Source organism: Falco cherrug, chromosome 12 (genome assembly GCF_023634085.1).
Source record: "Falco cherrug isolate bFalChe1 chromosome 12, bFalChe1.pri, whole genome shotgun sequence".
Lineage (NCBI taxonomy): Eukaryota > Metazoa > Chordata > Aves > Falconiformes > Falconidae > Falco > Falco cherrug.
This window is the reverse complement of record NC_073708.1, coordinates 9,476,058-9,501,906: the sequence shown is the minus strand read 5'-3', so window position 1 is coordinate 9,501,906 and position 25,849 is coordinate 9,476,058. Positions and strand designations below refer to the sequence as shown.

Below are 25,849 nucleotides of genomic sequence, written 5' to 3'. Positions count from 1 at the left end.
AATGCAGCCCCCAGACCACAAATGGGCACCAGCCTGGTCCCTCCTTGCTGTGAGGGGCTGAGGACTGGCTGCTAGAGAGCTGTTCAGATCCATGAGAGCCGCAGGAGGTGAGCGGGTCCCTCTGAGAGAGGAGGAATCAAGGGGCAGGGGAGAGGGCAGCAGGGCTGCAAAAACTGCAGGAAGGCTTGATGCCGGGGAGGACGTGCAGATGCACCAGCTCTACCCTGGAAGTGCGGCTGGGCAGCTGGATAAGTAACGCAAGCGATCTCTCCGCGCCAGAAAGCCGCACTGCTGTCTCCTGCTGGAGACAACTGCCCCAGTCATGCCAGAGCAGCCCCCGCTGAGAGACGACGCAAGGGACGGGTGTGTGCTTTCATGTCCAGTTTTATTAGTGTTGCATTAGTACCATAAAATAGTTGACGAGGTCGAGCACGTTGCAGTTTGTTCCAAAAAAAGGCTATTTACATTTAATCTGTCTTCATAAAAAAAAAAACAAACAACCCAACAACCTAGAACCCAAACAATACAACAATGAAACAGATGGACAACTCGGGAATCTACGAAGTGGTAATGTCCCCTCATACGCCGCGGCCCAGACATGGCTGGCGGCACGCAGTCCCTGTACCCACGCCGGCACGGCGCTTCCCCGTGGCCACAGCACATACGCAACCAGGCGGGCGACACGCTGGCAACCCTCTCGCCAAGGCGCAAAGCAGCAGCTCACTGGATGTGGCCCCATACCTGTGTGCTCTTCCTTAAGAAAACCAATAACCTGCTGCTTTCCAAGTTGGCATGTCCCCTTCTCCCCCAGTCTGTCCCAAAGCAGCCAAGTGAGCCTGCAGGAGCCAGCCCTGCCAGGAGCATCTCCCTGGAGAACCCTGTTGAAGAGGCTCCAGGAAACCTTCTGGAGATGCTGCTGCTCATTTCTGGCCTTCTCCCTGACAGTGAAGCCCAGAAGGAGTGTCATACTAAAATGCCACCACACAGCTATCCACCAAGATTGAGACGCCCTGAATGAAGGGGACAGAGGCATTGCATCCAACCTAGCTTCAAGAAAGCTCCAGGGCCCCCAGCCCTTTACTGCTGGACAGTGGGACTGCCCTAATCCCAGCCTTCTCCGGCCGTTTGGCATGCTGAGGGATCGGGAAGCCCACTGTCTCTGCTGCCTCTCGCCAGGATTCTCTTCTCCAGCTTGGAGGTGCCAGCGTGATGCCCTCTACCCTGGCTCTCCAGCACTCCCTCCAGCACACGCTGCTGGTGAGAAATACGACAGCCTTCACTGCAATCACAGGTTAAGTGCAGGGCAGCGTGGTTCTCGGCTCAGTTTGATGACGGAAAGCAAACAGGCACATCTCCAGCCCCAGAAACCTCCCAGCCACCTACCCCTGCCCTCTCGGCAGGATAAAGCCATGAGTGCGTGCTAATTACAGCAGCAAAACACAGCCGAAGAGACAGCGGCTCTCCCCAAACTCATGTGTAATTAAGGAGCGCTCTGCAGTTACCGCTGAGATGTAAACTGTAACAATTAAACTGGATGGGAACTGCAGCGCTGAGCTCAAGCAGCCGCCCAAGATGCCCACACTGCCACCAGCGCCGCGGGAGAGCCAGCCCTGACCTTAACGCTGGCAGGGCTCAGGTCCGGCCTTTGTCTCCAGGAAACTCAACCCAGAGGAGCAGGAAGCGCTCAAGGTGTGACACAGTCCCACAAAAACCTGCTGTCTTTCGGCTGCTCCAGCGCTGCTAAACTAGGTCAGCCCAGCGCAGCAGCGAGCCCGTTCCCAGCACCTCACCCGAGCGAGGCAGGGCCCTTCGCCCAAGAGCAGCTGGGAAAGAAACTGGCTGCTTTGAGAAGCCACAGCCAGGGGAGCAGGAGGTAGGAGCTCTGTGGGGAGCAGGGGCGAGCTCTGGGACACAAAGGGACAGGGAGACCAGGGGACACTGCCTTCAAAGCACCTCTCAGCCAGAGATCAGCTCAGATGCTGCCCCTCCAGCCCCTGCTCTCCGAAGCAAGCCCCATCTAACACAGGCAGATGAGGTAACGCCACTGCATTTCTGCATCTGAGTTGCACTTTCCTGGCCAAAACTCTCGAGAGCTGAACACGGAGAGATTCCGTCTCTGCCCTGAGCCATCCTTCGGCACGCATCGACCTGCATGCAACCGCCCAACCCCACCAGGCTGGCACAGCTCTGCAGGCGCGGGCCCGTTGCTGCCCCAGCAGCTCTCCCTGGCCCACAGCAGGGATGCCTCTGGCTGGAGGGGCTGCTAATGGCAGGATCCCCCAGGAAGCTGCTGGGGAAACTGGGAGGGCAAGACACCCACAATCAGTCACTCATTCACATCCCCAGGCACAGAGCCCCTTCCCAAAATGGCCTGAGTCACGTGCGTGCTTTGACGCTCATTTTTCTTAAGAGACAGAAACCTGTTTCTCCTCCAATCAGGGACAGAAACAGCTGCACAAAGCAGCTCCACACAATACCAGGAGGAACAACAGAGGCACAACGCCCCGACCGGCGCAGCACCCCCAATCTCGGGTGCCAGCCCTTGCCTCCGAGGCTGGGAATCGCCACAGCCAGCTCCGGGTGCTTAGCTGCCCGCCGGCAGGCCCAGCCTGCCACTGCTGGGCTCCAGGAGGACAAGGCTGAGAAGCTGGGATGCTTCCTGGCATGGAAGAGGTGTTTCAGAGCAACGGCAGCTTTCCACAAGGGAGAAACCCTGCGGAGATACAAGCCCTCAGGTCTGAGGTGTACAGAGAGTTTCCCAGTGAATTCACTTGCGTAAAGTTAGAACAAAACACAAACCAACATGAAATGCAACGAGCAGAAGTGTTTCTCTCACACGTACATACACACACACATACAGAGTAGAGCAGGGCAACACACATTTGATAGGCAGGACCCTGGAAATCCTGTCCTAGCTACCGTTTGTTTCTTTACAGTAGGTTGAAATACAAAGAGGAGCACAGTGATGGTTCCCCCCTCACCCCCCCAGTAAACAAAGTTATTGCAGTCAGTCAGTCCTCCCCACCTCTGCAGCAGTAACACACCCCGACACCCAGAGCTGCTCAGGCTGCACGCGGCTCCTGACGCTGGAACTCAGCCCCATCGCTCTTGTCACACCAGCGTGAGACTCAAGGAAGAAATCACACGCTGACTATTTTCCTTTAAAAAAAGTTTTGGGTTTTTTTTGATGCAACAGCCTCAATAAAGAAAAAGAAGTGATGTGCTTATATACCATCTCCCACACTACTGCTGCTAGGCAACGCTATACACTCCCAGAGCATCAGCTCAGGTCAACCGAAAACGCATGAACTGAGGGACACAACAACATTCCAACTACAGCTGAGCCGCTGCCACAGCCAAGAGCTAGCAGACGGCAGGCAGACCTGCCTGCGGGACGAAACAGAGTATTGCAACTAGACAAGATGTCCTGCCCAGCAGCATGCCACCAGGCGCAGGACCACATTCTCCTCCCCTGCGTGGTTTGAAGGGAATACCCAGTTCATGGCCAAGTCGGTTGCACTTGTGCTGGGAAAGGGCTTCATGAAATCGGAGTCAGTGAAGCAGCCCGTGCTGTGAACCTCGACAGGCACTAGATCCAGCAGGGATCACACATTTGCTTAATAACCCCTCGCTCCCCATCAGCAGGAGAAGACTGAACAGAGACACCACCACTGCCCTGCCCAAAAGTGCCCAGGTGGTCCCTGCACTGAGCAGGACCTGCCAAGCAAGGCCAAAGAGGGTTCCCCAAGCCTTTAAAAACCCAAGGGTAAGGGGTTAAACAAAAAAGAATAAAGAAGAAAGGTTCAAAAGCATCATTGCCATCAGAAAGTGCCTTCTGGAAATGCTCACAGAGCCTGGCCTGCCCACTGGGGTGGGACCCAAAAGGACCCCATCAAAAACTTCAGTCCTTTACCCTGAAACACCAGAGATGTCTGTTCTTCCACATGGCAAACACACAGCTCCCGCTTCCCCCCAGGCATGCCTCGGAAAGCTGGGAGAGCAAAAGACCGTATCTGGAGCACCCAGAGCCACCCAGACATGCAGCTTGTCACGCTGTCTCCTTGTAAAAGCATCTCCTTGTCCTGGCACCCCAAGCATCCCTGGCAGCAGCGAGGTGCACAAAGTGAGCACAAGTACAGCTGGAGCCAAAACACAGCGCCAGACACCTGAAAATCTCACTCTTCCATCTCACAGGGCACCTTGCTGCCCAAGGTGGACGGAGAACCTCACTGGCTTCATCCCCTCTCACATCCCAACTACAGCTTCCACCGCACCTTGGGACTGAAACCCCCAGCAAAGCCTCAACCCACAGGCAATGCCGCACCAGAGCAAAAGCATATCCTGCTGGGGAAGGGATGCAATCCACAGAGAAATGCCCATGGGGAGGAACATTGGGAAAGCAGAAGGTAAGGACAACATCCTTCTACAGAGCAGCCCACAGGAGGCTGCCGGGGCAGACTGTTAGTCTCACAGTCCCTGTGAGGAGAGGCCCCAGGTGGTTCAAGGGGACGGCGAAATCGCGCTCCCACAGCAGCCCCGAGGCCGGGCAGCCTGTGCCCAGCCCGGGGGGACGTGCGTGGGGGACAGCAGCAGGCTCTGGGGAGCACAGGGCAGTCAGGGCAGGACAAAGGCAGCAGATAAAGCAGCCCACGCTACCTCACGTGTGCGGTTTGACAGATGGACGGGAAGGCAGCTGGACATGCAGAGCGCCTGGCTGGCTCCCAGTCCAGCCACTACAGTGATGTATTACTTCACAGACAACGGCTCATCTTCCTGGGTTTGTTTGGGTTTTTTTTGGCAACTTTTTTTTTCTCTACATATTTTTTTTTTTTTTTTTTAGAAAGCATTAAAAAAAATCTGCAGCTGTTAAGAAAAATCCTTTCCCTTTAGAGGCTGGACGAGGTTTTATTGACAGGTAAATAATCGGTGTGAGTATGTAAATAGCAGCGACCCCACTGACGCGGTGTCCCTCAGCAGCGCAGCCAGCTGCGGGGACATTGTGACTGGCTCGGTTTGGTCATTGTCACAGACCTGGAACATTGGCCTTTCCTTACACCTACTGTTTTCCTAATTCCTGTTCCTGCCCAACCCTCCTGAGGCAACGCTTCAGCACAAACACCTGCCCGTCCCTGTGGCAGACTCCATACTCTGAAGGGGATCTCCTCTGAGACCTCCCTAGCCATGAGAGCGGTTTGTTTTCCAAACCAGACAGTTGAACTCGCCCCAGACTCGCTGATCTCTCGTCCTTTGGCAGCAGGAAGAAAGACTGGCCATCTTTTTTTCCTAGAAACACAGAGGGAGGGGGCCAAACGCACTGTAAAGCACATTATCTTCTGCAAAATCCGTTCAAGCTGATCCACGGCTCCCCCAGCCCACTCACACCAATGAGGTCTCAGGTTAATAAGCAGTGCAGTTATTCAGCTATCTGCTCGTAAGTGGTAGGTGTTCTTGGGCAGGGTGCCCGCTCCTGCCAACTCCCCCACAACTTCATGTTGTCAGCACATCTATAGTTAAGACTGGGGTTTTTTGCCTTTGTTTAAAGGGGTTTCCTTCCCTTGTAGTAAACTTAAGAGTTAATAGAAAAAAGTAATTCAAAAGTAATCCAAGCACATCTGTAATTAATTCTGCAGGAGAGGGCAGAGCGACGCGAGTCAGAGTTGGCACGCAATTCCTGGCTCCTGGTGTGCAGTCCCTGGGACGGACAGAAGGTCCCTCCGCCGAGCACGGCTAGAAGTTAGATTTGGAGTGTCCAAATATGCAGATGGGAAAGTGCTTGACATGAGAGGACCACTGTGCTGCCAGCTGAAAGAACTTGACGTCATTCCACTCCACACCATCGATCAAGACTGCAGGGGAGGGTAAAAAGAGAGGAGAGTTAGCAAATTCCAAGTGGAAGTGGCCAACCTGAAAGAGCTTTGCTGGAAACCTCCCCCTAGTCGGCTGAGGGAGGCCTGGCCACATTCTGTGCTCAGGGCACACGCCGCTCTGCCTGGCCACCCCTCCGCTGCAAATGGTTGCACACACAGGGGAGAAAGGCTCAAGAGTAGACCAGGTTTAGGAGAACAGCTCAGACTGTTGTTCCAGCATCGTTCACTGACACTGGAGCTCGCCAGACTGCTGATTTCAGCATCACCTGATCTGATCTCCCAAATTTCCTAAACACACTCCATTTTATTTTTTGGGCAAACACACTCTTGCAGAGATGGCCATCAGTTCTCTCCGCGCTGGCACCCTTAACCAGGAAACCTGCATCTGCTAACAAGGCGTCACGTGTTCTGTGGCCACTCTTCACACACACCAGTCTCACAGGGACTGGGCCAGGATTAGTCAGGTGACCTAAGCAGATCCCTCTGCTGTTAGCAGCAGTGAAGATTATCACCTGAAGGGGCCACAGGGATATTTTTGACACCGGATGCACAGCTCCACTGACAGCCCCTTTAGGTCTGTCTGCCAGATGCAGGTATGGCCCCTGCTGCGGCTGTGCCTTTGTGCCAGAGCCCTGCCTAGAGCAGCAGCCACACTCCCACCGCCCTCCACCACTGCCTGTACCAGACGTGCAGGAGAAACAGAGAATGACAGGGAGGGGAACGGAGCCCGGCCCAGCCCTTGCCCTCATCCAGGGCACTGATTCAGAGGGGTTCCTAGGCAAGGGAGGATTTCCCCACATCCCAGACCTACTGTGTACTGAGTACACAGGGTGTATCCCTGGTGCTGGATACACCCAAGCCCGCTCCCCTGGCACACCCCCATTACGCTGGCTCCAGGGCATAGGGCAGGACACCGGGTCAGCCCTTTCTTTGCCTGACAGCTGAGCCTCACCCCAGAGCCCGACAGGATGCAAACGCTGCACTTACCGCGCAGCATGTTCTGCTGATGTTTCGCTGTGCAAATCAACCTGCTGATTCCTTCGATACACTGGCTCTTCGACTCAACCTCCTTGTCTTTCGTTTTCTTGGGCAAAAACATCACTGGAAGAAAATCAAACCGGCATACAATGACTCTCCGCCATCCACAGCAACTGCACCAAGACTCCTTTGGGTTTTTGCACTGAAGCGTCCATGTCTGAAAATTCTAACTCTAATTTTAATTCCTACAATCAGCCCTGTTTGGCAGGAGTTTGACTGCACCGGTAGTACTCAGCACCATCACCTATGCACGTGGACATCTTAGCCCTAAGTGTCTCTACGTGAAACATTCCCAGGTCATTCCCAGGCCCCAGAGGGCACCTGCAGGGTAACTCCTGTTGCTGTGTTGGGACACCAGGGGAAAACAGGGGCATCTGCAGCAGCCCTCAGCCTTTACCCTGCGCTGGGCTGAGGGGATCTGCCGGATGGCCGCATCACCTAGGGGGAGTCCCACAGGCTGCAGAGGGCTGCCGGGCAGCGCTGAGCTCCAGCCTCCCAGCATCTGCAGGCAGGTTTGCTGCACCAACAGCGGTCTGACAGCAGCCCAGCTGCACAGACGCCTGGGGAGCAGGAGGGACTATAAACTATGTGCAGTTGGTGGAGAGAGAAGGCTTTAGGAGAGCCAAAAAAATGGGTCCAGTTCCCTGAGAACTGTCCAAATGAACAAACAAAGGTGTACTAACTGACTGCACAAAAGCTGGTGGTGTTGAACAGCACTGCTCCACGCTGGGCCAGCCCCAGTGAACAACATTTTGCGCATCCCAGAATTGCTTCTCCCACAAGCATGCCACTCAGAAAGGGTGCGGTCAGGGGTGGGAGCCCTGGTACCAGCAGTGCCACAGCTATGTTGGCCTGGGAGTGACGTGGCTATAGGGTCATCCCACCCTTTTCCTGCAGTCACTGGTCCAGAAGGTTCCTTTAGCCTTCTCTCAGAGCCCCCAAAACCCCTGCTTCCACCAGGAATGACCCCCAGGCCGGAAGATGCCAGGAAGGACAGCTAGTGGCGGCCAACCGTAAGTGCAGAACTGCCTCGCGGCTTCCTTGAAAATAGTCACTGAGGGCTGTTCTCGATTTCTATGTTTCACGTCACCAAGGCTGGGAGCAAATACAGAATTATTGACATTTAAAACACTCTTCCTGTTCGTTCTGAGAAAAACTCAAAGCCATGATTTTAAGAACAGGAGATTAAAAAAAGAAAAAAAATTAATGCCAAGCTTTGTGCTGAGAGCATTTCTCTTCTACCTCCTTTCATCCCACAAAGCACTCTGTACAAGAACAAGGAAGCTCCAGTAGAAAAGCTTACGTTGCTGCAACCCCACTCTGAGCGACACCACCACCTCTTGTATGTACAAGCACACCTAGCAATGGCTTGGCAGCTCTGGCTGGTCCGGCTGCAATAGTGATATTTTAACATAAGGACACCACATCAAATCCCCCAAAACATCTCTGCCAGGGGCTGCTGCCTTATGCTGCAACATGATGGGATGCACACATGTCCTGCCTCTGTCTGCATCTCTCATGTGGCAGAGAGCAGAGCACAGAGCTATACAGGCTGAAGGGTCTGCCCTGAACTCTGGTAGTCATGGCAAAAGGTGCTTCTTACCTAATCCAGCACCAGCAGGTTCACAAGGAACACAAGAATGCTGCCCAGAGCAGGGTACCTCCTGGCTTTCTGCACAGCCACCCACAAATGTCCTTGCTCTGTCCACACCTTTGTTCTTTTGAGCTATACAGTCTCAGCTGCTCAGCCGTAAGGGTGAATACATCATCTTTTTACAGCACAAAGAAGAACTACCCTTTCAAACTATCACCTTTGCAGTCTTTTTTCATCTACAGACAGAGTAGAATTTGGGGGATAAAAATATGACTAAGGTGCTGTAATGCAGGACAGATAAGTCAGACAGCTTTGGAGTGGCAGAACAAGAACAGCATTGCATTCTTGGCCTTTGGCAACAGTAAACGTGTCCACCTTACCTTTCTTGTTCTTCTCTTTTGTCACGACAGTCATGGACATTGTTGGAGTGGTGGCAATCTCACCGCTGGCAGGTAACCTGCTGACCTGGAGGGACCGGAAAGTGCATTTCAGTGTGTTTTTGGTAGTGGAGGGGTCCTTCTTCTCCGGGTCTCTCTTTCTGTCCATGGGTGGAGCTGCAATCCAGTAATCCACCTGCAGGCCCATCAACTCAGCACCGAGGCTCTGGCTGGAAAACAAGAGAAGAAGGTAATCTCTGCACAGCACTCAGCAGAGTTCTGCCATCTGTGTTATTTCAGAGTGGCTGCCATTCCTGACCAGATAGTCAGAGGACAAGCGACCCGTCTCTTTGGGAAATCAGGCAGCAATGTTTCACAGTGAGACCCGATAATCACAAAAGCACAAGAAGTCACCACTGAGCGATGCAGCCTGGGTCACGTTACATGGTGGCATCGGCTTGGCAGCAAAGAACTGCAATAAGCTGAGAGACAAGATGACGTGCTGCTCAGCCACAGGGACGAGCAGTGGGAAAGGGAGCGGAAAAGCAGTTTCCTAAATGCGATGCTCAGTTCAGTGGCCCAGGCAGCAAAGGCAACCCCTGAGGCGGCCCAGACCATTCCCAGCCTTCGAATGGAAAAGAGAGGCTATAAACACCTTGCTACTGCCTCCCAACCACTGACAGTAAATGACTCGGGTTAGGCACACCACTGCCAAAATCAACTCTGAGTCAGGGTGAACAAAGAGCTGGTGGGTCCCTGAACTTTACGCACTCAGTTCCCAGTTTCCCTGACCTTCTTCCATCTCCTATGTTCATGAGCTCTTCCTGCCACCAGCTGCTCCGCCAGGTTATGCAGAATCTCTGCTCTCCCCAGGTCCCTGTAACGGAGTTAGCATGGGGTGACCTGCTCTACAGCCCTGCTGTGTGCTGGGAAATTCCAGTGCTGGAAAAATGCTCCGCCAGTCCTGTGCTGTTTGCTGAACAACGGCAGATTTCAAGACACTATCTGCCGTTGACAACTCCTATGCATTGTGCGGTAACAGATGTGTGTCACTAAAACACGCTGCCAGCCTCTCTCGAGACAGAAAAGATGAGCAGCTTGAGAAATTCCACCTCTTGCCTTCTCCTGCCTCTCACTAGCTAACCCTGAGTGGAGCAGAGTTTTATCGTTCAGCAGACCTACAGCTGAGAGTGTCAACCATACACACTTCCTACACAATGACAGCGTGTTGAATAATAGGCAAGTACTAGACAAAAAACTAAGTCTATCTACTACTCTGTGTCTCCTGCCTGAGAACTGGCAATTGTTAGGGAAGACAAACCTGTGATCTTAAGTTAAATATGCATCCCTCAACACTGCCTGTTTAATAAGAAACTCTCAAGGTAAAACAAGGATGCCCCATCGTTAAGGTCCTCTCAGCAAATCATTTCCTTTTCTTTGCCATTTATTCAGCTGAAAGCCAGACCGCAAAGCAGAGTTCATCTTTGATCACCAAAACCAGGGTTTGGGTTCTCAGGGCAATTTCAGAAGTGAGATTCTTTAAGGATGATATTTTGGAGATGCATTTTTGGATTTTAGGGCTTCTTTGCATTACATTTGTAATCTCAGTTGTAAAGACAAAGCATTCTGATGTTCACTATGCCTCCTCAGGATTTTCTATTCCACTCCCAGGTAAACACATAGCTTAATCTTTCAGTCTGGGTCACTCTCCACCCCCTGTGCTGTCACATACAGATTAGCGGAGACGGAACAATGTTGAACCTAAACTTCCTCATTTCTTTATGATTTTACCACACAGCACGAAACCAAAAAGTACCAGCTTTAGAGGCAGGGTGTCAACTTCAAATATATAACGTCCATGCCTCATAACTTTCACAGCCTATACTCTTGTGGGTACAGGCTCCTGAACCACTTCCACCCACGGAAAGCCCACACAGAGCTGCCACATGAGAAGACAGCTCTGCTCTCCAGAGGCTGCACAGCCCCCAGCTCTCTGCACTGCCAGCCAGCTGCTGCCGAGACCAGCCTGGGACAGATAGAGGCCTCCTGCCACCAAACTGCAGGGGGCCAGCAGGAGGGACTTGGGGAGCTGAGCCTCCTGGCACAGGCTAACAGCCACTAACACCTTTCAGTTGCCGGGCACCTCCTGCACTGGGACTTCCATGTTTCCATTTCCTCTTGTTAAAAAGGAACTCCTAGGCCAGTTTAAGTAGCCAGACATTAAAGGTCCCCACAAGGCTCTCTGGGGTGAGCAGGAAAGGTCCCCATTCTGTCTCCAACAGGGACAGTAGGAGATGCTGCTTAGGGATAGCACATAAGCCTAGTCTCTAACTGCAGAGTATCCTCTTGGACTTCCCCAGCCTGCCAATCACAAGGTTAGGGATGTTAAAGGTGACATCCCTGAAACATACTTTAGTACCCATTAAGGGATCCGCTGTCCGTGAATCTGCCTAACCCCTCTTGGATCTGCTGATCCTGCTGCTACAGAAGTAGCAGAGGCAGACAGGGTCCCAACATGCCTTTCCTGCCGTTGGCGGAAGCCCCTTCCTTCCTCCCTTCTAACTGACCTCTTGCCAGTGTCACTGCATGATTTGGTGACTGGTAGCTCAGTATTCAACAAATTCACCACCACTATGATTCTGCAGAACTCGAGTGGCTTACCTCTTTCCCCTCCTCCCCCAAACCACAGAGTCCAAGCGATGCTAGTCTCCCCTCACAACGATAGTGCTCTGTCACCTTGATCTTGTTAATTCTCCTGAACCTTTAACTTCACCACGTGCTCCTGGGCGCACACAAAGCGTTAGGCAGCTACACCAACATTTTGTACAGCAACATGAGAGTCCTGACCCAGGGAAATTCTTTACTGGCAGTTTTCTAGGGGCTTCCTCCCTTCGCCCCTAAACATTTCAGCTAAGCCAGAGCTTCATGCTGCCTACAGGTGCCATCTCCTTGCTGTTCTGATATCCTTTCAGGCACATGCATGAATGGGAATGGCAATCCCAGTATGCCACCTTACAACTGTCAGCTCTCCCCTCACAGAGAAAAAGGCTGCTCTTTCCACAGAGTCACTCTGATCTTACACTTGCTTGGTCCTTAAAAACATAAGAATCGTGATGGATTTGGCTAGCACCCACGTGTATTAGGGTCAGTATTTTTTTTGGCTTCATAGCTCCCCAAGAGAATCCAGTCTCAAAGGGAAAATTACCAACAGATAGAGAACACAAACCCTCCCAAACAGGCTGCCACAATGGCTCAACAGAATCAGGGTTTCTCCTGGACTGTCAGAAGCAAGGCTGCCCCTCATAGTTCAAATGTGTCTACCCTTGAGAAGCGCAGCCTTCCCATCGGGTGCAAGATGATCTCTGCCCTCCCCAGCTCCTTGTCAGCCAACAAGGACACAGTCACTCCAGAGGCAAAAGAGGTCAAGGGGAAAAGGTGAAAACTTCAAGTGTTTACTAGGGAGGAAGACAGCAGAGCTATGGGTTTTCCTTTAGAACCGTTTTCCTCTCTCATGTATGTCAGACAGTCAAGGGAACTATAAAGGAGACAAAACGTGCTTTACCTTGGGGATGAGAAGCTGCCTGTGACAGACGGTGAGGAAGGTGGTGTGGGGGAGGCTTCTTTCACAGCAGGAGACACAGAAGGTGGGGTAGAAGAAAGGACACTGGAGCTTGAGGGAGCTGCGTCATCAGAGTCACCTTGTGGAAAAGAAGTCAAACTGTTTGTCTGGGTTCACCTCATCTCACAGCCCAGCACACACACACACACACACTGGGATACAGCTCAGTCTCTTCGCTCACGCTCCTGCTGCACAGGTTTTACTCAGACTCAACCAAGAGATCAGCTAACCCATCAGTTCTGACCACCTCCACGCTTACTCCAACACAAAGTCCTGTGGTTTAAGAGGCAAGCACAGACACTCACACTCCTCTGGGCTCCCCACCTGGCATCTGCTATCCCAGGGTTTGCTCCCAGCTGACTTCGAGCCTCCTGCACAGTCAGAGCCCAGCCCATCGATCCCTGCTGGGGAACCTTCCCCTGCAACCCCCGCAGGGCAGCACCGCTCCAAGCCTCCTTGGAGAATCCAGTACCTCTGGGCTGACCACAGGGATCTCCCTCTTCCCTCTGCTTTCACCCTCCACAACCAAGGCATCATTCCCTTCATGTTGGCTCTCTGGGGTGGTGGAAGACTGTGGGAGCAAGGAGCAACCCACAGAAGGGCTGCCCCCTGCCTCAAACCTATGTGTGACCCAGGCCACAGCAATCTGGGTTTAAGAGTGAAGCAATGTAAGAAACAATCCCAACAGATGAGGAAAAAAATATTCCTGACTAGTAGTGTGCATGAAGGAGGAGAAAACAAGTTCACATTGATAAAAGAGTACTACACTATGTCCACATGTATAAGCAGGCAGTATCATGTAAATCAGCTTTGCACTCCCCCATTAAAAAACTGGGTCTAAATTTCGTTGTCGAATTGGAAGACTGGTTGCCTGTCCCGGAGTTCGGCACATGTTTGAGAGTAATTTTATTAGGCAACTAGGCCCAGCGTGGGGAGACGGGCATAACTTCTGATGAACTGCCTCCCCAGTTTGGAGCAGGAACCTCAAATAACCACAGCAAGGAATCCACCGCACCTAAGAAAAATGGGTGTTTGCATATGAGTGGAGTTTCCCTTGATGAGGGTGTGGGAATTCCAGCTGGCCTGAAGCTCCCTGTAAAGTAGCAAGAAAAAGGGCGTCTTTCAAGAGGGAGGCCTCTCTTTCTATGGACAGCTGCTAGCAGTCCAGGCTAAGGGAACTAATAAAATCCAATTCCACCTTACAAAACTCCAAGACATCAGTAAGAAACAAGTTTGTTCAGCCTGTGAAGTCAGGCTCCCACCACCTGTACGACACAGAAAGCACACACAAGATGCTTGTTACCTGATGTTGCAGAAGATTGTTCCACTATTCCAACCTTCACCACCTAGAAGGAGTAAACCAAAAAAGCTCTATGAAACAGGAGTCCCCCGAACTTTGGGAACCCCCAAACCAAGCTTATCCCTACACTCCCCTTGGCACTGCCCCTGCAGTGAGAGCAGCATTAAAGTATATTAAAAAGTGGGATCTTCTAAGAGCCCGGCAGGTCCCAGCAGCACCTGACCACGCAACACCAGCTCGCAGCCCTTCCCTATACAGCAGGCAGCACAGACCCTATAGAGCTGTTACCTGCACAGCTCTGAACAGCCCATGTCAGCCCCAAGCTATGGCAACTACAGTGCCTCTCTGGGACACCTGTGGGAATAGGGCAGGGAGGAGAAAGGAATCTAAATATCTCTTTAGCATTGCTTTCATACACCTGCTAATTACAGGCATACTGCTTCCGCTGCACAAGTGTGGCCACTTCCAGGGCGCAGCAGAGCTGGGGTTTATTAGGAAACCACAAAAGCAATAAAGTACAGTTTCTGATCAGAGTTTTCTGGTCTCAAAAAAAAAAAAAAAGGGAAGTGTCCAGCAAAGAAGATAAAGCTCTTAGCAAAGCCGCTGGACACAGACATGGATAAACACAGACAGGTCAGAACGATCCCAACCACACTATAATAAGGATACAAATGTGTTCCAATATGGTCAATCACCAGCTATTACATTTAGGTTAATGATAAATACCACTGGCAATAAATGCTACAAACACAAGCTCCCAAGAACATGTGATGCCTAGAAAAATTAAATGACCCTTGGCGATATAAAGGCAGGGACCTTCTGTAGCAATAATCTACTAATGTACCAGGGATCATGATTCTTGACACCGCAGAGGACAGACCCTTCCTAAGGTCCTTAAGAAACCTGTATCCAGGGCTAATGCCTACACCCTGTATAAATGTTGACAAATGGGAAAGAGCCGCAAAGGGATCTCAAGTCAATAAAACCTTCTTTAGAGTGAGGAGTGATGTCACACAGTCTATTTAATTTGAAAACAGAAGACTGTTCAGTTCAGACATGACCACGTCTAAACCACATCTCTAGGGAGCACATGGCTGTGCTATGGGATCAAGAAAAAGAACTAATCATTAGAAGCAAAAAACCTCTGCACCGTTTGGAGGTGTGTGGGGGTGTACAGCCAACACTTAAGAGAGCTGCCAGGCTCTCTGGTGGATTCTCTGTTAGCTCCGGTCTTGGAAAAGCCATCGTGAACTCAGCAGTGTGTGCAGAGGCTCCCTGAGGGGGCACCGGCCTGGGAGAAGGCGGCTGCAGCTCAGTTTGCCCAGTCTCCATCCAAAGAGCAATGAATCTGGCTCTGGAGTCCGGCAGCCATTTGTGCTGTACAAGTTAAGCACCAAGAAGATGTTTCACAGACTGCAAGCACTGTGAGCAAGAGGAGGCGAGGCAGAAGAGTTAGGGGAAGAACAAGCAACACAGAAAACTGCCCTCAGCCACCTTGATCTGCAAGCCAGACGAAATACCTTCTGGCCTTTCCCTCCTTGCTGGCTAACTGGAGATACTCGAGTTCAGACACACGTGAGGAAAACAAGGTTAAATACTTACTCTTCCCTCTACTCAGCGAGGTGCTCGAGAGTGCTGCAGTCCCAATAACGCCTCCATCCAGAACACTGCAGCAGCCAGTCTCCTTTCCCTTCAGGAAGGAGGCGCATCTTGTTAACTCTCCTGGCAACTGGCTGTCAGCACAATGCAAGCGCACAGCCAGGAGCCTCACCACCCGATGACCCTAGCTTTCACGCCCAAGTGGCCCCTTGTGGCTCTGCTCTCAACACTTCAGAGCCTGGCTGAGCACGACGGCACTGCCCTGCACACTTCTGGGTCAGAGACTGCATAGCCCAACTGCAGGGCATCGGTTTTTGCACCCTGAAAGCCAACAGAATCCAGCCAGCATCAGGAGTCACACCCAAACGCTGCTGGCTCCCTCTCTTCCTTGGCTAACAGCTCCAAGCAGGCTGCAGCTAAAGAGCTTCAGTGTTCATGTGCTATCTCAGATTTTGTGAGACACCTACAACTGGTCTTTCAGAGTCTCTTCAGATGTCCCTCTCGTGGAATTACTGTGTCAGAGACACTTCAGAACCAGCACTGATTTGACCCTCACCACCAGCTGACATAGGAAGTCAGCCTGCACTTTCAAGGCAAGATTTTTTGGGGGCTTGGCAGCGTTGTGCACAGAACAGAGCTGTTTGCTCTTCCTACTTTCAGACAATCAAATCCAGACTGGAAAAGCATTGATCGTGTCAGGACAACAATAGTTTTAGAGCAACTGGACGAACACTCTGAGCCCCATTTGCTCGCACATGACACTGAACTAAATCAGCCCCAGAGAAAAGCTTTGCAGAGCCTAGCAGATATTAGCAAGACAAGACCAGGAGCTTCCAAACCCTTCTGGGCTGTTCATGTTATCAGGAAAGGTGAAACAGCTGTTTCATAACAGTTCTTCACCAGCAAATCGCAGTTCATGGAAGGGACAAGATCACAGCAAAGCTCATCAGTGAGGGGGGAAAAAAAAAAAAAAAAAAAAATCAGGAAGATGGGTCTCTCCACTTTTGCAGAAGACATCTTTCCTTCAACAAACTTCCTTCAAGCAGACTGCTGTCTCAGGAACACTGCAGAGAGACACTCTCGTTCCGAAAAGACCAGAGTGAAAGCAGGGTCAGCCTGAGGGCAAGAGAGACTAAGCTCTTTAAATGCCTTGCGATTTCAGCTTAGCCCTGACGCACTGACAGAGATACAAATGGGAACACACACAAGTCAGCTTAACACAGAGAAGGCAGAACAAGACAGCCAACACGCAAGAAAGAGAAGCTACAAGAGAGAATCAAAAACTATGAAGAGGACATCCAGTAGCTGAAGAGCAGTCAGGGGATATCCTTTTGGCCACAGGTCAATGACTTTGTATTTAGACCTCAATGAATTGAAGAGCATGATCAAATATGGGGAAGGAAGCTAGAAAAGGGAAAGTACACAGTGCGCAAAATACAGAGAAGCACAAACACACCCCTGTCTAGATGCTCTGCACTTGACCACCACAGCTGGGAACATTTAAAGATAAGGAAAGGAGGAAAATCTAGGGACTACTATCCCAAGTATATTCACATGATAAAACGCATTAAATAGCTACTGCCTCACACTCAAACTTAACAGTGGTATAAATGATCTCCCTGGTGGGATGTACTCTCCACTTCCCAGCAGTAGATGGGATATCAAGACAACTGGTATCGTTCATGACACCACGCAAAGGACTGACACTGGAATAGCAAATCTGACCAAATCAATCACCCAGGGCAATGCTGGGCACAGCAACCCTGAAATCAGATTTCTAGGAACACACCACCTTCCTCCACATGTGGCCTAGCAGCAATTCTCCACCAACTAGGTGCTTTGGTCTGCAGCAAAGACAGGCTGTGGATCGTCAGAGCACTTCACCATCATGCTCTTCTCTGTCCAGAATGAACAGGGCAAAAGCAAGGCTACGGTGGAGCCTGCTTCAGTGCTGGCAGCACACAGCAGAGAGCTGCCCCAAGCCAGATGTTTTGAAAGTAAAATACAGCCTGTAGTTTGTTGAGGGATCTTAGAGGTTTGCTTGTGTACCAGGCAGTGGCATCCAACCATCAGATGCTCATGCTGCACTCTTCCTTAGAGTACCCAGTGCTCCTGCTCCACCCCAGAACCACATAAGTTTGGGTGAACACTTGTGGCCATATTCTAGCTGGCTGGAGACAGTGTAGCTAAGAACACTCACCCCGACAAAGGGAATGAACTTCTGCGAAGATTCTTCATCAGGGCTAAAGGCAAAGAGAAAAGAGTTGTTAACAGCTTGCTTCCACACGGGGCACAATACTCACTTCATATGTCGCATTCAAGCATGCAGCAGGGATGGACAGTATGCAAGCGCCAGTCCAATGGCTCCTCTCAAGGCCCCTTGCCAGCACGCTAGGAATCTGCACGGGTGGGGAAGAGCACGCAGCTTGCTGCACATCTCTCGGGGGAAAGGTCTCTTCCTCCCTCCCTCGCGCTTGACAGAGAAACATGCTTTAATGGCATGGCAGTCATTACAGACACACAACCTCCTACTGCAAGGAAATGGATCTGTGCCACAACAACACGGAGAACTGTGCGTTACTTACTAGTACCTGAAGCGCTCTGCACGCATGGCCTTCACGCGTCCCACCTTTGGAGTCATGTGCCATACCTTGCAAATCCCAGCATCGCTAAAGCAGTTAGCCTGCCACGGGGTTACAAGCCGTGACACGAGGTTATTTGTACAGCACTACCAAGTACGTACACACACACGCACGCACACAGATACATGTTCCTTGCCACTGGGAGCTTGCAGTCCTTAGACAGGGACGCTAGAGAGGTTGGGCACCAGAGCACACCAGGTAGATCAAGACTGGTGGAACAGCAAACAGCTAAACCAAACCGAAAAAACACACACCATGTCCTAGAAATAGCTGGAGACAATGCTACACACATTTTGAAAGCAGGAAGGCAGCAGCCCCTCCCTGCTCTGGCCCTGCGCAGGATTCATAAGCCAGAAGGTAGAGAAGGGCCAGCAGTGAAGGCTACAGTAGAACTTAGCAGGAATTAGGGAGAAACTCAGCAAAGACAAGAGAGTGAAGACCTGAGCAAGGAGAAAGGCAGGCTAGGAGGGCCTGCAAAGCCCCTGCTCCCTTCAAGGGCAACAAAAATGAAGGTGGATCCACAGGGTGAGGAGATGACTGCAGGAGCACATCCACGTGTTCGGAAGAATTACAGCTCAGCAGTGGAAGTGACTTCATGGGCAAGACACAACACATTTCTCAGTGGCCAAGCACAGGCAACAGGTAGGAAGCAGACAAACATCGCGATATCTCACGTTTCCCTTCTTGTGCATCCCTCAGTGCTTGAAGCACTACAATGTTCAGAGAAAAACCACCAAGCATCGCCTTCATCCAGAACACTGCCGGGCGCAGCACAAATACTTCAGGCAGCAGGTATTTCTGTGCTGTTTCCAGCACAGGTCAGAAACGCAAATGCACAAAGGTTGTTATCCCCTGTGTGACTAGCACAGGCTGGACAGTTTCCTCTGAGCCCTATGAAAAGAATGGCATAGAACCGCAGAAAACACACCTCAGCCAGAGCTCCCTCTTGGTCCAAAGCAGAGTGTGTTTTTGCAAATCGCTTCTCACTTTGGCTTGGCTCTGCTTACTCATCCCTAAGGCAAACCCAGGGGCTTTGCTCCCTTCCTACCTCACAACCCCAGGCACTGCACCTTCGTTCTTCCCCCGAAGCACATGACAAAATAACAGAATCCCTGATGCTGTGTTGGAAGCCAGAAAAGGTCACATCCCTCCAAACATGGCTGCAGGCCCCCCAGCAAATAAACCTCCTACAAACATGACATTCCCAGCTCCAGTTTTGCGAAGGGAGACAAGAAATCCACAGAGCTGTTGGAAGAAGCACAGAACAGAGGCTCAGCTTTCTTCTCATTTCTTCAGCTCCACGAGCTGAGCAAGCAGGCAAAAGCGAGTCCCACCGACCAAGTGAGGGAAGCACAACAGTCGCCTAGTCATCTTTCAGCTACTGGACGGCTTGGCTCTGAGCTGTCAGAAAACAAACCATGCCCAGCTCCAGCAGAAAACTCATTCTTTTTCCTCCTAGGAGCTCAGACTCCCACTGAGGGGAGCACAGGGGCAATTCTGACACAAATCATTTGCTTCAGTCACCATTTATCACAGCTGACAATGATGCACAGACTGTTCCTGAAGCAATCCAGCTGGATTTCAGCTCAGTCAGTCTAGTCCTGTCACACATCCTCTTGGGAACTCAGATCTTGCACATGTGCCTCTTAAAATGCAGCTTATCAAAACAGCTGCTCTTCACGTGGATGAAAGGAAAGATGAGATAACTGTGCTTGTTCTCCTCTTTCATGATCTTCCCCAATTCTTGTCCTTCAGGATCCCAAAATATGAATCCAGAATCCTTTCACCTTCCTAACGGTCTCCCTCCCATTCCTCCTACCGCAACCCTGCAACTAAAATATCCCCTGTCCCTGGAACGGCAGCTCCCCTGTACTGCCTAGGCTGCACAGATTCCCAGGCTGCAGAGGTTTTTCCCCCCCGCCATGCCCAGGGCACTGGTTTTATCCATAGGGCTTCCGGAAGGCCCTGGTATCTCAGTTACAGTTTAAAGCCAGAGCTGACCCTGGTTTGTAATTTTTAACACTGTTATTGATACTTCACCTCTGTAATTCTGGGGAGGAAAAAAAATAATAAAATCCGGTGGAAACCGAAAACCAGACCTATGCAGAGAGGCTAGAAAGAAAATATTAAACTGGCGTAGGGAGTTGTCTAATTACTATTTTTTGCTTGGGCAAAATCCATCCATCTGCAATCAGTTCTTCAAAGGCAAACTGTCCAGAAATGGACTTGCAGGCTCCCTCCCTACCCCAAGAAATCAATTCAGATTGAACAAAAGACAAAGAGCCAGATTTCTATGGTTTAGGACTCTTACAAAGGAGAAGCAGGCATCTCACCAGGACAAATAATAACCTCTCTCACCTCTGGGCCAAAGTACAAACTACGCTGCAAAGCGCTCTGACATTACAGTAAGAGGGACTGAATAATCACCGAGAGCAGTTATGCCAGTTACTAGCCTTTCAGTAAGACTTCCTTTAAAATTTAAGCAACCCAAACCAGTTGCAAATGAAGCCAAACACCTGTGATTTCCTAGCAGCAGGGTCTCAGGTACTACCTTTAATCCAGGCAAGTCCTGCAGAGGGGCAGCAGGAGAGAGGGGACTTTATCACTGAAGAACTAGCAGGCCTCTAAGCCATTTCAGGCCAGGGCTACCAACAGCTCTCCAAGGTTTGTCTTGGGTATGAAGCATCTGCCCTTCCCACTGGGCAAGTGCAGCATCCTGCTGGCTAACGCTGTCCCTGTTCCACCAAGTCTCCCTCGGTCAAATCAAACAAAGGGACAAAGCAACTCCAAATCCCCACAACACATCAGATGAGACGCCTCTTTGCTTCTCCAGGAAACTCCCATCCAGCACCCTTCATGTTCCTACAGCAGGCTGGGCATGTTCAACAGGACGTCCAACACTTCTTGAGCCTTGACTCTCCTCTGGTGCACTGTTCTGCCAGGCAAGGGGCACAAATAAACTCCTGTTATTGTTTCCACCAGCTGTCCAGGGAGGTTCATGTAGCAACCAGCCAAATGACATGGGCACGGCTGAGCCACAGGAGGGACCGGGTTCATCCTCACTAGCCATCTTCATGTTCAGCAACCGCTGCAGGGTGTGTTTTAGAAGCAGAACTGAGAGAAGTGACCTGGACTCTGCCTAGCTGCTGTCCTGCAGAGCCTCAGAGACATGCAGCAGGCAGAAAACAGTGCTACCCCCAGCTCCTATTGCTCAGGAACCCTCCAACCCAAGGCGCCTGTGCTCCAGGGAGCAAGAGTTGGGGAAGTGCTCTACAACACGAGTGAAGAGCTTTTAGCAAATGTGAAACTAGGTAGGAAATGACCCAGCCCTCACCCTGACAAGTGAGCAATGCGTTCATTTCCAAAAGCCAAGCTGCTCCCTAGGTTCGTGCAAGGGCTATCCAGAAGCCGTATGACATGAGCTGTGCTGGACGCTGAATTACAGTGGGTGACACCAGCCCAGGTTCACAGAACTGATGAGCAATCCAGCTACGCTGGGAACAGGCGTCTGTCAAGTCTCAGATCTCAAATACCGCAGGATTTCATTCAAGAAAGCAATGCAGAGAGGTATCAGCATCAATGAAACACCCCTCCTAGTGAGAGGCCCACCTCTGCCACCACGGTCTTAGCTCCCCAGGTGTTGACTGGACTGCAGTGTTTCTTGACAATTCAGCAACCAGTAACTCTCCCAGTGCTCACAAAGTCAGTCACCCAGTGTAACGCAGAGGAGCTGAAATGGCAATTCATTTCCTTCCTGAACCCCTTCCTCAAAGCCAGCCCCCTTGATGTCAGGTAAGGTCAGCAGATGTTCCAAAAGAATGGGATCAAGCTTTCGCACCATTGCAGTCCATCACAGGCAATACATGCGCCAACCTTTTGCCATGACAAACAGAACAAGGCTACAGGAAGGAGAGCGGAGGTAAGTCAAGATAGGGATAGCTGGCAATAAAGTTATAAAGCAGCTCACCACATACAGCTACGTCCTAAAGACTGGCTTGGCTTTCCTTGGACCGCTACGGCTTGTTTAACAGAGCAAATGCTAGGTTACTGGGAGCTTTGAATTGCAATGAAATTGTAGGCAGCACTGCTGTTTCTACATGGATCACTGCCTTGAAAGCTGGCCTTGGCGAAGACGTTCACCTCTGCTCTCAAGGGACAGGGAGCTGCAGCACCTTCATGAACTGAGGGCAAAATAAACAACGTCCAATAATCAAATGATTTGTAGCGGGGGAACCTGCAGAGCAAGGGGGTCTTGGAGGCAGCTCAGAGAGCCTAACTCCACTGCTAGCATATATCTGCCTTCTCTTTCTTAAGCTCCGTGAAGTCCCATGCATTTGGGATAGCCTGCCAGTAAGAGACCAGTCCTCAGTTTTCATATTACAGAGAGAAGATTTGCTGGTCTGCACTCAGGCACTGCACAGCTGAACCCCAACCTGAGCCACTGAGTGCCACTTACAGCACTCCAGCTCCAACAGACAGGAACTGAAAAGCCTTTGGTCAGTCCTGATTCTTTTAGAGCTATGCTATATCCTCTGATGACTAGGAAGAAGGGAAAAAAACACCCCTTCCTCCTCCGTGTTTTACTGCTCAAAGCTTCTCTCTCAATAACCCCTTAACTCCCATTCAATCTACATCCTGGGAAGCTGTATGTGTGGTCCAAAGGCAGAGCAGTCATTTTCAACAATGTGTTCTATCAGCAGATGCCATAATTTCAAAGCAGCGAGCAGAAATTAACTTAAAGCACAAACTGTGCATCCCAGACCTGCAAGAACTGTTAAACAAGGCACAAAAGACCAGTTCATGGGGAAAGAGATGGGAGACGGGAGAGGGAACCTAAAAGGAACCGATACCTTATGGTAAAATCAAAATGAAAGCTCTTTTTCCTTTTCAGAAAGCAACCAAAGAGAAAGATAAATATGTTATTATACTTACAACAAAGTGATGCATTCATTTAGATACCGCTAATGGAGACACATTTCTGTGTTGTTTTTCACAATACCCTCCCCTAAGTTGCTGCCAATGACAGAGAATTGCATTTCTAAAGAAAGCCACGGAGATAACTGGCCATCAGTCCATGGGAGAGCTTGTCCTCTCACTCACTCTCCAGTTTGCTGGCGGGGGTACTTAGCTGAAAGTAGAAGCTATTTTAAAGCGGACACAACAGAGATACTAAAAGACTGCAGGCTACTCCATGAGTATGACAGTCTCGGCAAACTCTCTTCCAACTAACCTTCAGCAGGGTTTGAGACTGGTTTAAACCTATTAACAGCTTCAGGCATGGCACCACCAAGTCCAAAGAGTCTAAAATCCAAATGGATCAGACCAGCTTGGTACAGCAGTCATGCACACTGCTGGGAGGGCTAAGTGCATGTGTTACTGAAATACATTTCAGATGTTTTTCAACAGAGTATCAAATTGATCTTTCTGGGCACATTAGAAAATGATTTAATGTGTGTTAATGACAAAAAAGAACCTGTAACGGAATGGAGAAGGCAGTGGAGACCAATGCAGAACCCAGCAACTGAAAGGGTGCAGAGAAAGAACAAGGCAGCCATCAGAAGGGGTTCACACTGCACTAGGGGTGCCTGAACTCCCTACTGGTATCTAAGGTGAGTCTTCACACAAACACGTTATAAGATCCAAAGTAAGAGCTTCGAGTACTCTGTGGTTCTCCAGACTTCACCTTTATCAGGTTAACATTACAGAAGTTCACAAATACATGAAGAGTATCCACTCTTTTTAAGGGACTAGCCAATCTGGAAATACTTTTCCTAGGAGAGCATGAAGAACAGGCTAAATTTTACTGAATCATTTCTGCAAAATAACGTAGAGCAGACACAGGAATGGAAAAGCAACATACAATGAGCATTTCCAAAAAGAGAGGAAAAAAAAAGTGACTCCACCTACATCTTTAATCCCTCCCAGTTCTTATGCCAAGGAGGCACCGATCAGAGAAAATGTCCAAAAAAGTCCAAAAATGAAAGATCAGATATAACATGCGAAGGCTAGTAATTAACAACTAACATCATCCATGCCTCATAGGAGATTGCTAGCCCCTAACTGAGAAAAATCATGAGCTTAGTGTTCGTCCTGCTCTCAGAAATTACTCAGATGTGAGCTGGAGTCTATTAGTTTCCTCTGTGCCTCAGCAACAATGCATCTTCTACCCCTCAGTGACAGTTGTTGCTCTTCGCGGACCACAGCCACATGAGGCTCTACATACTTCTGAACCTTGTTTTCAGACGCCAATCCTCCCTCCTACAGGCCGCTTATCCCTTAGGACAAGTTGCAATAAAACCTGGTGAATGTCAGCCCACCCCAATAGGAGTCCAGGTAGCCTGCAACTGCCAATCAACAAGAATTTTGTCTCTCCTGAGAGAAGCTCTGCTATTTACACTCCAAAAATAATGGGTTTCAGATCCCTCCACACTGATGTAAAAAGGCCAGGTCTCATGAAAGATATTTTTGGGAAGAATACCACAATCTGGTCTTACACACCTAAGGGGTCTCTGTGGCAAGGGAAAGGTCTCTGGTAAGAGATCTCTGGAATCTAAGCAGCTATCGTCTGTCCATCCCCCATCCTGCCTAGTCCCCACTTCCCCAGACCTCTCATACCTTCAAAGAAATAGTGCACTTAAAAGTAACCGCACTGCTGTAGATTCAGTGTTACCTACGTGGGACACATCACTGGGCACAGGCTACCGTAAGGCTCCCAAGGTGGTTGCAGCTTGGAGTGATTTTAAGGCTGCTGGCACACAAGATGAGAAAAGCACTTTCCTTTCAACCTGATGTTTGCTCTGGAAAGTCAATATTACATTAGTGACATACCTTTTCTGCTTGTACGTCAGCATCGCTTCAGCAATGGGCAACTGGTGTGCACAGTTTGCCCCTGCTATATACTGTGTTATCCGGGAGACAACATCAGGCGTTTCTGGAACTGCAGTAGAACAAAGAGAGAAAACAATGTAAGTGACTTCTCAAACCATCACCAGCACTGTCCTCCATTTGCTCAGCCAAGCAGCTGATGGTACCCAGCCAGCTCCATCTGAACTGCACCTTCCAAAGGAAGCTCTGAGCACAGTTCAGCTGCCTGACCAAAAGCAAACATCCTGCAAGAGCACCAAGGTAAAAACATTAGGAAGGCACGCTAGATACACAGACATCTGTACGCAGCGTTAACGAATATAAAATAACCATAATAGAGTCAGTAAATTGCTTTTCTTTGAAAATGTGTACCTGTCCAGAGTCAGCTTCAGACGTTTTTGTACCTTGACTGTACATATCTGCTGATGAAAGTGCCTAGCCACCTCTCCCAGGGTCTTGGCGAGCTGCTCTGCTCTCACTGGCATTTGGGTTATCTGATGTGCTAAAAAACTCATGGCTGTGCTGAGTTAACGGAAAAGACAGAGCCACGCAAGGGTTGGGAGAACGCAACGATCACGTGTGTAGTGCCAAGTATGCTTCAGATCTGTGAGACTGTGTTTGATTCAAGTTGACAGGAAGACATTTCCTAAATGCCTTCCATTTTTCTTTGGTTTCAAGCAAAGAGCCTCAACTGTGACATCAAGGGACCACAAGTGACCTTCACCAGGCTCTTCCATACCTTAACAGCATTTTAACCGAGACTCTTTGAATCAGAACAGTGAACTGTGAAGAGCTATGATTCTTTGCCAGATCTTCTTATGCCATCACGGGTTTTCTGTGCAGTTCTCACTGCAGATGAAAATGGAGAATTCTACAAGATCTGGACTGCACAAAAATGAGGCTGCATTTATTTGCCTGCATGCTATAAGAAAACAAGGGCTGCAGCGTA

General features: G+C 50.2%; 1 protein-coding gene across 12 annotated transcripts in view; it reads right to left on the bottom strand.

Moving 5' to 3' along the window:
- Positions 1-366: 366 nt before the first annotated feature.
- The window catches only part of PACS2 (phosphofurin acidic cluster sorting protein 2), an 83,472-nt gene continuing 57,989 nt past the window's right edge, over positions 367-25,849 (bottom strand). For 8 of the 12 annotated variants that reach the window (XM_055724540.1, XM_055724542.1, XM_055724541.1 and 5 more), the window contains 8 exons: positions 24,865-24,973; positions 22,887-22,919; positions 17,595-17,637; positions 13,799-13,841; positions 12,439-12,574; positions 8,880-9,106; positions 6,855-6,968; positions 367-5,846 (listed from right to left, as the gene is read on the bottom strand). In XM_055724540.1, the coding sequence (XP_055580515.1) occupies positions 5,728-5,846; positions 6,855-6,968; positions 8,880-9,106; positions 12,439-12,574; positions 13,799-13,841; positions 17,595-17,637; positions 22,887-22,919; positions 24,865-24,973 (824 nt within the window). In that variant the 3' untranslated portion in view covers positions 367-5,727. The remainder of the gene's footprint in view (positions 5,847-6,854; positions 6,969-8,879; positions 9,107-12,438; positions 12,575-13,798; positions 13,842-17,594; positions 17,638-22,886; positions 22,920-24,864; positions 24,974-25,849) is intronic. The other 4 variants (XM_055724548.1, XM_055724552.1, XM_055724546.1 and 1 more) reach the window with 1 other exon arrangement.